Source organism: Nicotiana tabacum, chromosome 4 (assembly GCF_000715075.1).
Source record: "Nicotiana tabacum cultivar K326 chromosome 4, ASM71507v2, whole genome shotgun sequence".
NCBI lineage: Eukaryota > Viridiplantae > Streptophyta > Magnoliopsida > Solanales > Solanaceae > Nicotiana > Nicotiana tabacum.
Genome location: NC_134083.1, coordinates 15452238 through 15462720, shown reverse-complemented (window position 1 = coordinate 15462720; position 10483 = coordinate 15452238). Strand labels below are relative to the sequence as shown.

Sequence of the window (10483 nt, the reverse complement as noted above, 5' to 3'; positions counted from 1 at the left end):
GAAAACATTTTACTTTGTACCAAACACACCCTGTGAGTCTGTGACTTACTAAATTTTCCGGGGCCTGAGGATAAAATTGATTCAGAGGGAGCGTAAGATGGAGGGGAGAAATTCAAAAATAGTCAGATTTACAAGTGTTAATTGAAAAATAGTCACCGTTTCAAAAGTAATCGAAATTTAGCCACTTTTCATATAAAGATAAATCTGAACAAAAACACTGTTCAAAATCCGAAAAATATTCCAACATAATATACTAGAGTTTCAGTATAATATACCGACCCAGCATAATATGGTAGAAATTTATACACAGGTGCTCTAATCTCCAGTATATTATGCTGGAACTTTCTGCGTGTTGGAGTTCCAGCATAATATGCTGGAAGTGAATACATAGATGCATCAATTTCCAGTATATTATGCTGGATCGATTCGTATTACAACAAAATAATAACTATTTTTTAATAACTTTGCAAACGTTACTATTTTTGAATTATCAGTCCGATATAATCAATCCGATATAAGATGCTGCTGTCCTGAATCTTCAGTAATTTCACGTGGCAAAGGCCCATTACTGGTGATATCATATTAATCTTCACCAAATACTATTTTTAAAACAAAATTAACGTTTCTCTATCATCTCGCCGATTCTCTCTTTTCGCCATTCACCTTCCTATTATTCTAAAACCCTCTCACCCTCTCTCTCTCTGTTACACATAAACCCAAAACTATCATCAGAGATACGTAGCCTGTTTTCCCATTTTCAATGCCATTGCAAGTTCGTTTCCTATAAATAGACAAGTCAAGTCCATTGATAGCCATAACCCATCACAATTCACAAAACATTTTACGTCTAGCTGATGCAGCAGAAAGGTAGAAACAATAACCGTAGATCCAGGAGCTTCTCTAGATCTCGCCTTGCTATTGAGGGTTTTTAACATTTTTCTCCCACCCTAATACCCAATCCACATCACCTACATTGCCTTCAACGATCCAAATCATCAGATCGGATTCGGATATCATCACACAACAATGGCTGCTACTTCAGGTCTGTTACTTGAGTTGTCAATTATTTTCTTTATTGGACTGTTGTTAAGGTTTTGATTGTGAATGTGGTGTGTGTGTGTGTGTATGTGTAGGACAAGAGCGTGAGGTTCAAAAGAGTTATTGGATGGAGCACACTGCCGAACTTACTGTGGAGGCGATGATGCTCGACTCGAAAGCAGCGGATCTTGACAAAGAAGAGAGGCCTGAGGTATATATACTAACTTTCTGCTTCCTTGTATGATCCGTTGATATCCAATTTTAATATGCCTTATCATACAGTTGGTTCCGTTACTTTGTTAGCTTTATCTTGGTTGGGTAGAAATTACCATAGTAATTATTTATAAAAACTGTGTTGATTGGGAGTACTGTTTCTCCGAGTCATTTTCACTGATTTCCTTTTTGGAACGTACCCTTTACCTTTGCCAAAAGGAAAAAAAGTGGTATAGTGCTTAATTTTGTCTGGGATGATATATTAGGATGTGTAATTGGTAATTAGTACCTATACCTTATTAGACGTGGTTCATCATGCCAGTAACAGTACCTTTGAAATTCCCTGTATGAGAATTTCTATTTGATTCCCAAATGCTTTCTTACAGTCACAAAAAATAATTAATCATGACAAGTGCTGTCATTGGTTCCTAGTGACTGATGAAGCTGGGGCTGACATATAGGATAAATTTTTGAAAAATTTATTGTTTCTTCCCCTGTACTTGTCTTCAACTTTTAATTTCCCAGCATTTCCCAGGTATATAATTGTCCTCAATGAAGTCTAATTCAGTATGCAATTTAATCGGTTTTGAACTTCAGTAACTAGGGGTAAGATTTTGACCTAATACCCTTTACATGGACAAAGGTCAATTGACGGGTTTCTGTTCACAATTTAGACTGATTCCATACAGCCTGGAGCTCTTTTGAGTTCCAACATCTTTGAGATCATTGAGTCGTCTTTACTAATGTCGCCCTATAAAGAAGGTTATTCTATTTCCTGCTTTGAGAGGAAACTAGCAAATTTTTTGTCCTTAGGTTTGTTTCAGAACCACACATTCTATTTGGTTTGTTTGTGAGTGGACATGATTACGTATATGACAATTTAAATATTTCCCCGAATTTTGAAACTTTTGGCTGGTCATGTAGGTGTTGTCTCTCCTTCCGCCATATGAAGGGAAATCTGTGCTGGAATTGGGTGCTGGTATTGGCCGTTTCACCGGCGAATTAGCCAAGAAAGCTGGACAGCTTATAGCATTGGACTTTATTGAAGGTGCAATTAAGAAGGTTTGTGGCTGTTTGCCTTCAGATATTTGCATTTTCTGTCTCTGCGCTGTGCATCAGGAGGGTTTATAAGATACTTATCAGAATTAAGAGAAAATAAGAGTTGGTTTAGAAGATTTACTTGTCACTTCTTCATGCTTTTTAAGTGATGATATACTTAATAGGTTTCTGTATATCCTTATCCTTCTAATTTGCTTCCTTGCAGAATGAAAGCATAAACGGGCACCATAAGAATGTCAAGTTCATGTGTGCTGATGTGACTTCTCCAGATTTGAACTTTTCACCTGAATCAGTGGACTTGATATTTTCTAACTGGCTATTGATGTATCTTTCTGATGGAGAGGTAAGTTTCTTTTCTATCTTTTGCCTTATCTTCCACATAGAAAATCACTGGAGTTGCCTTTATATAAAAATGGACGAACAGTTAATTGCGTCAAATTACGCTGGACAAAGGGCTGTGATTCAGTTAATAAAGATTAGCTAATATTCAACACACTGGTTGGTCACTCTTTAGCATTTAATGCTTTTTTTAATACTAAATATCCACCTTAATGGTGGTGTATGGAGGTCATGGTTACACAAATCTTGAAGTATACAGGCACATTGTATGGAGGTCATGCTTAGGGAAATCTTGAAGTATACAGGCACATTGTTAGTTACACATATTTAAACTAATACTATGATTTTACAAAAAGAAGTCAATTCCAATCTCTCTGGGTCAGTATCTCTCTCCAACAAGTGACATGCCACGATCCTCAATAAAACGGAGTGTTTCTTTGCTAAACATGCTTTTATAGTGCAAATAGCTGAAAATAAGAATTTAATCCCATGCACATTTAACCTTTATTTCCACCGACCGTTCCTTTAGAGAATTGGAAAATGGTTTTAGGTTGAAAGTATTGCAGTCAGCACTATATGGCAATTTACAATGTGAGCACTTTCTTTGACAAACCTATTTTATAAGATATGCTACTGTAGCTTCTCGACAAACCTAGTTTATATGATTTATTTACTACTGTGTTTGTGATCTTCCTCACTCATCATACCTTTGTCTGACTTGATTTGCTGTTTAACTAGTCGTCACTTTAATATTTGAAGCCGTTTCTACCCTTGCTTGCAGGTTCAGTATCTTGTTGAGAGAATGGTTAAATGGTTGAAAGTTGGTGGTTACATATTTTTCAGAGAGTCATGCTTCCATCAGTCAGGAGACCACAAGCGAAAGAATAACCCTACCCACTATCGGGAACCTAGGTTTTACACAAAGGTCTTAGCTTTGCTTTCAACTGCTTTCTTGTCCAACATGATATTATGAGAAAAATGCATTGTTGTTTAAGAACATTTGTTATTTCCTTGGCATTCAACTCAACAAAGTGGCTGAAGTATGTTATTGCATTGACCAACCATTTGGCTCCATGTAGTAAATTTTTTTATCGTGCTTCTATGTGTATATTGTTGTCTTTTCTCTTCACCATTAAATGATCCTCTTTAGTAAATCTTAGATAGCGCATTTTCTTTTCTTTGCAACTTTTCATGTTTTCCTGGAATTGCAGCTTTATCATAAAGTGCTTTGAAACTTTATTGTGGACATTAAATTACACTGTTTATATTAAACAATTTTACCCAAATCCTTACTTTACACATAAAGAGGATCATTTAGGTTTGCCTCTTCTTACTTACTCTACATGGATCTCATTTTCTGGTCCTCTCTTAATTGTTACGCGGAAAGCATAGTAAGAAGAGCTGAAAAAATAGCTGTCAAGCGCAGGTTTTCAAGGAATGCCATGTAAATGCTGGTAATGGAGAATCATTTGAACTTTCTCTCGTTGGTTGCAAGTGCATCGGAGCTTATGTGAGGAACAAAAAGAATCAAAATCAGGTAGAATTATGCTTTCCTCATTGACCCTTTTGTTAGTTAATGTTAACTGACAATCCAATCAATATTTTTTGCTACTTGCACATTGCAGATTTGCTGGACATGGCAAAAGGTTAGTTCTGAGGATGACAGGGGATTTCAGCGGTTCTTGGACACTGTTCAGTACAAGTGTAGTGGTATTCTTCGCTATGAACGTGTCTTTGGACAAGGTTTTGTGAGCACGGGAGGAATTGGTATGCCTCTCAGATTGCACGTCTTACTCTAGTCTTGTGTAATATAGAGGGATTATTAATATGAGTTTTCAGCCTTTGGGGTTACCAACTGATATAATACAAGTTGGTTATCTCATTCATCATAGATATATATTCATCAATAATACTAGAGATTAAATTTATGACTATAAATCAACCATGCGTTTGGTACAGGACAAACATTTGTTTCCATAGATGCCCATTGACATAACTACTCATATTGCAAAACACTTGTGTTGAATCGGAGAACCCAATAACCTCTTTAAGTGTTGTCCATTGGCTCCATGAATGTCTCTCCTTACAATGTGTAGGTTCTCCAATTACGTCCTCAGACCTGAAAGTTTATAATGACTAAGTTTCTTTTGTTTGACGTGTAATTGTGGTGAGGACTTGTACATATGTGTACTTGGTTCTGCGCAGATATCTGCTTGCGAGTGTCTCTTTGGCTTAATGTAATCCAATAATATTCTTTTCCAATTATTTAGTATCTGATGCAGTACTTGTTCTTGAGCAGAAACTACAAAAGAATTTGTAGCCATGTTGAATCTTCAGCCTGGCCAAAAAGTCCTTGATGTTGGCTGTGGCATTGGAGGAGGTGACTTCTACATGGCTGACAAGTATGATGTTCACGTTGTTGGCATCGACCTGTCTATCAACATGATCTCTTTTGCTCTTGAGCGTGCTATTGGTCTCAAATGTGCTGTTGAATTTGAGGTTGCTGATTGCACTAAGAAAACATATCCTGATGGTGCATTTGATGTGATATACAGTCGGGATACTATCCTTCACATCCAGGTAATTTCACTTGTGTGGAGCTTCAAAATCTTTATTGACTAATATTCTTCATTTATATTTATCTTATCTTCCTTTTGGTTCCTTCGTCAATTGTTTTATCTGTAGTTAATTTTATTTTATGTAGTGACAGATGAGTGATAATTGATTAGCACCATGCCTCTCTGTCTCACTGCATATATATTCTTCTGTAGCAAACTTAGGAACACATCCATCTCATCTCATTTTCTCGGTCATTTTACAACTCTCAAGTCAATGTATTTTGCTAATTTGTTTTTATCTTTAATGATGAAGAGCCTAGCACCACCAAATTATCTGTCACTTTTGTACTTTCTTTCATTCACTGTTGAAGTCAATTTATTTCTAATGCCTGATTTTCATTGTTTATTTATTTGTTGTTTTAATGGTGTGGTGCCAGGACAAACCTGCATTGTTCAGATCTTTCTACAAGTGGCTGAAACCAGGAGGCAAAGTCCTCATAAGTGATTACTGCAAAAAAGCAGGAACAGCATCAGAAGAATTTGCTGGTTATATTAAACAAAGGGGTTATGATTTACATGATGTTGAAGCATATGGGCAGGTATAGATCCATTCCATGTAATTGTTCCCCTCCTATTATTTGCCTGTTTATCGTTTGACGCAGCTTTTCTTTTGGGGTGTGCTAACCATATAGATGCTCAGAGATGCGGGTTTTAATGAAGTTGTGGCCGAGGATCGTACTGAACAGGTATGTGTTTTACAAATCTTGTTTAATCTTGTGTGCAAGGCGAGGAAGATATTGATACAACCTATATGTCTGTACTTGCATTGCAGTTCGTTGGAGTTCTCCAAAAGGAGTTAGATACTGTGGAGAAGGAAAGAAAGTCATTTATCCACGAGTTCTCTGAAGTGAGTGCTTCATCATTTGATGCTCTTTATCTTTTGTTTCTTACAGAATAATTTCCTCACTTTTGTTTCTGATTTTAATATCACAGCAAGACTATAATGAAATAGTTGGAGGTTGGAAGGCCAAGCTAATCAGGAGTTCTTCTGGTGAGCAGAGGTGGGGTTTGTTCATTGCCAATAAGAACTGAATTATCCAAATGTGTGGTGGATCCGGTCCCATTTTATGCACTTGAAGATGAACATGCCTTGCAGTAATTTTATGTTATGTTTGGTCTCCCAAATAATAATCGGGTTGTTTGCTTGTGTTCGGGATAAAATTATTATACTGCTTCCCTAATGTTGGAGGAATTTGTTCTTCATTCAGCTGCCATTCTACCCTAGACTTTGATGCATATCTCATTCATATTGAGTTCTATATTTCCTTGTGTTACTCACCCAGGCATCTTTTGACGCAAATGAGTGTAGTTGTGATTTTGGAATTGGGTAGCTTTTTATCTGCGTCTGCCTTGTCACTTAGTTTAAACCTCTTCTTTGATTGAGCCGCTCGTGATTTTTAACTTTCAATTATCTCCATCATAATCTGCTTTTTATCTTTCACCACTGATGAAAACGAAGTCTTATCTCGTCGTAAGTCATGAGCAGATCATCCTCATTTTCACTTTTCCTGCTGTGTGTCAACGCACTGAATGGCCCCAATTGATTGTACTTATAAGCTTCTCCTGAAATTTAAAGTTCAGAATCTTGCCAATAGATGCTACTCCTAAAGTAGTCATGTTCAATTTGTGCGTATAAGAGGATTCTAATTGGATGAGAAGAAGAATGCACATTGTATAAGGGTCTCTCTTGAATTTTATTATTAAGGATCCTTCGTAATGTGTATTAGGAAAATGGTAGAAGAATTAGCATACTGATTCGCTTCCCCCTTCCCGTTTGGGTTAAACTATATTGGAATTTCGTTTAACCTCATTTAGCTAGATATTGCGTGTTTTGGGAAAATCCCATGGTCAGCCTCTGCAGTTATAATTTGGCTAAATATAGAAGGAATGTACTTATCTATCTACAGGGTGAAGTTATGATGCTGAAAACTTGTAGTACTGAGTTACGAGGTAATTTTCTCCAGAACCCAAGTAATTTAAAACTTGTAGTACTGAGTTACGAGGTAATTTTCTCCAGAACCCAAGTAATTTAATATCATACTTTCACATAAATTTTACTGAAAGTTATCTTGCTGTTAATTTTGGTTAACATCCACGAGTGAGATTCATGATCTCACAATCATAAGAAGTATCTTCAGCATTCGTTACGTAAATTTGCATTTAAATTCTACTAACGGAATAGAAAGATTTTCTTTTTTGAGTACAAAGTCAGGAAAATAGAAGATTTTTATGCTCTTGCCGTTTAACCTTGTAAATGAGTAGTGGTATACCTCAGGACATGATACAACATGCTAGGCTGAGCATCACAAAGAAAATTTTGCAGAAAACAGTAAGTATTACATAAAAGATAAACGCAGTACAAATATGGCTGAGGAACATAAATCTAATGGAGGTTCATTGCAGCAAGTAACACACGTAATAGCAAATTTATCGAACACCTTTAATCTTCTGCAGCTTCATCTTCATAATCACTATTTTCTTCAACCGTTGCATCTTGGTACTGCTGATATTCTGCCACAAGATCATTCATATTGCTCTCTGCTTCAGTAAATTCCATTTCATCCATTCCTTCTCCAGTGTACCAATGCAAGAAAGCCTTTCTCCTAAACATAACAGTAAACTGCTCACTCACTCTCCTAAACATTTCTTGAATTGAAGTTGAATTCCCAACAAACGTCGAAGACATCGAAAGCCCTTTAGGTGGTATGTCACAAACACTGGACTTAACATTATTTGGAATCCATTCCACAAAATATGAAGAGTTCTTGTTTTGCACATTCATCATTTGTTCATCTACTTCTTTTGTGCTCATTTTGCCTCTAAACAATGCTGAGGCTGTGAGGTAACGACCGTGTCGAGGATCAGCAGCACACATCATGTTCTTTGAATCCCACATTTGTTGTGTCAGTTCAGGGACTGTAAGTGCTCGATATTGCTGAGATCCTCTTGATGTTAGAGGCGCAAATCCCACCATGAAAAAGTGAAGTCGCGGGAAAGGAATTAGGTTCACAGCTAGTTTTCGAAGATCAGAATTCAGCTGGCCGGGGAAACGCAGGCAACAAGTCACCCCACTCATTGTTGCTGAGATGAGATGATTCAGGTCTCCAACTGATTGACAACAACAAAGCAGATATATTAGATCTTGAATCAAATTATGACTAAAGATTGCTCACGCTTATAAACGAATTAGGCCTTTTCTCAGTTTTTACCGCCTCATCTTAAAGATTAAACGGTTAGAGAGAGCAAAATTTTCCTATATTATGTCTCAACACACACCCCTCACGTCTAAGCCTGATCCTTTCGTGACGAAACACATGCCAAACACATGGAATGTTTTTTGTTTTTTGGGTGGCTACAAAATTTAAACCCAAGACCTCTGCTTGCTTTGATAAATGTAGAATTGTGATAACATAATCTAAAAACATAAGCTATTAGAAAAAAGAATAATTATAACTGCTTGATTTATTTTATGTATTAATACTTACAACTTGGAGTGGAGAGTTTGAGAGTCCTGAAGCAGATGTCATAGAGAGCTTCATTGTCAAGAACCATACACTCATCAGCATTTTCCACCAGTTGATGAACTGAAAGTGTTGCATTATAAGGCTCCACTACTGTGTCTGAAACTTTTGGAGATGGGAATACAGAGAAAGTAAGCATCATTCTATCTGGATACTCTTCCCTGATCTTTGATATCAACAGTGTCCCCATTCCTGATCCTGTCCCTCCCCCAAGAGAATGACACACCTGAAATCCTGTATTCACATATTTTGCTTTGAGATACAAATAACATATTCCTCTAAAACAGCTACCTGGTTTTTTTATCAACTAAGTTTAATAAATGGTTTATCCGTCCAAAAAACCAAAAAGGGCTGCTCGGTGCACAAAGCATCCCGTATTCACGCAGGGTCAGAGAAAGGACCGCACCCCAAGGGGTATGATGTAGACAGCCTAACCTAATGCAAGCATTAATGGCTGGTTCCACAGACTTTATCCGTCCAACTTGCACGAAAAGTTCGTCTAACACACTTTTTCTGTTCAGGCTAAAAACTAGTTCCGAACATTTTACCGACAATCAGGTCATCTATTAGATAATTACAAGTAAATCTTAATGATAAGCATTAATTACTAACTAACCTGTTATCACATGTTAAAATACAGTAATAGCACTAACCTTGTAAGCAGTCGGAGTTTTCAACTTCTTTACGGACAACATCAAGAACAGAGTCAATAAGTTCAGCACCCTCAGTGTAATGGCCTTTAGCCCAATTATTTCCAGCACCAGACTGTCCGAAAACATAGTTGTCGGGGCGAAAAATCTGACCATAAGGACCAGTTTTAATGCTGTCCATAGTGCCAGGTTCAAGGTCCATGAGCACAGCCCGTGGCACATAACGCCCATTTCCAGTTTCATTATAATATACATTCACTCTTTCAAGCTGTAAATCAGAATCCCCACAGTATTTTCCAATAGGATCAATCCCATGTTCATCACATACTACTTCCCAGAATTTTGAACCAATTTGATTCCCACATTGTCCTGCTTGAATATGAAGAATCTCACGCATTTTTCAAGATTTTTTTGGCTAAGAAACTTTTAGTACAAGTTTTTTTTCCAACTCTTTTTAGTAACTCTCCCAAGGGCTTGAGTTGATTGCTGAGGATTTGTAAGGTTTATATACAAGTAATGATGATGTGAAATAGTACTGGGCTGGAGTTAGATAAGAGTTTAAGTTACATACACCGTTAGACGTCAGAATTTTTTTACATTATCAGGTCAACTAAAAAGTATCTACAGGTAAGACTCCTTCAAACGTGCGATTTGTAATTTTGAAAATAAGAAAGACTATCTTCTACAACAGTGACATGATAATATAAAAGTTCCTTACATTAACCTTGTATATAGCTTAAAACTGAAGATAGAGAGTGAGGATTATATTTCCGTAGGTTTGATCCAACGGTTTAAAAGTGTCCGTCCTGTTGAAATATAGCTAATGGATATTTTGTGGGTGGCCTCTCGCGAGCAAAATTTGCCAATTGTGACTCTCTTAAAGATGTGCCGTCCTTATGAAATGTTAATTTTAGTCAACTTCTTTATATTTCTGAAATGAAACTTTAATTTATTTGTTTTGGCTGATTTAATTATGTCAAATATTAGGTAATGTTGATATGCAGCTTCATTCTTTTATCATTAATTGAAACTGACTCTTTAACTC

At 36.7% G+C, this 10483-nt stretch overlaps 2 protein-coding genes across 2 annotated transcripts; one reads left to right on the top strand and one right to left on the bottom strand.

The window, feature by feature from the left end:
* Positions 1–608: 608 nt before the first annotated feature.
* On the top strand, positions 609–6675 carry LOC107780089 (phosphoethanolamine N-methyltransferase 1). Its single transcript, XM_016600610.2, has 12 exons — positions 609–1042; positions 1134–1249; positions 2176–2313; positions 2516–2653; positions 3431–3574; positions 4076–4186; positions 4275–4416; positions 4949–5229; positions 5645–5806; positions 5900–5953; positions 6040–6114; positions 6201–6675. The coding sequence occupies exons 1-12, from the start codon at positions 1027–1029 to the stop codon at positions 6297–6299; spliced, it is 1476 nt and encodes a 491-aa protein (XP_016456096.1). The 5' UTR covers positions 609–1026; the 3' UTR covers positions 6300–6675.
* An 833-nt stretch (positions 6676–7508) lies between these two features.
* LOC107780090 (tubulin beta-5 chain-like) lies at positions 7509–9954 on the bottom strand. The gene is made up of 3 exons (XM_016600611.2): positions 9442–9954; positions 8753–9022; positions 7509–8375 (listed from the first exon to the last, which is right to left on the bottom strand). Exons 1-3 carry the CDS (start codon positions 9833–9835, stop codon positions 7708–7710), a joined length of 1332 nt encoding a protein of 443 aa, XP_016456097.1. The 5' UTR covers positions 9836–9954; the 3' UTR covers positions 7509–7707.
* Between the last annotated feature and the right edge of the window lie 529 nt (positions 9955–10483).

Bases quoted from the DNA above. Each gene is read 5' to 3' on its own strand.
- LOC107780089 (XM_016600610.2), top strand. The intron at 1,250-2,175 runs GTATATATACTA...CTGGTCATGTAG, and splicing joins ACAAAGAAGAGAGGCCTGAG to GTGTTGTCTCTCCTTCCGCC. The intron at 5,807-5,899 runs GTATAGATCCAT...CTAACCATATAG, and splicing joins ATGTTGAAGCATATGGGCAG to ATGCTCAGAGATGCGGGTTT.
- LOC107780090 (XM_016600611.2), bottom strand. From the start codon at position 9,835: ATGCGTGAGATTCTTCATATTCAAGCAGGACAATGTGGGAATCAAATT. The intron at 9,023-9,441 runs GTTAGTGCTATT...ATGTGAATACAG, and splicing joins AAACTCCGACTGCTTACAAG to GATTTCAGGTGTGTCATTCT. The intron at 8,376-8,752 runs GTAAGTATTAAT...GTTGTCAATCAG, and splicing joins CAAACTCTCCACTCCAAGTT to TTGGAGACCTGAATCATCTC.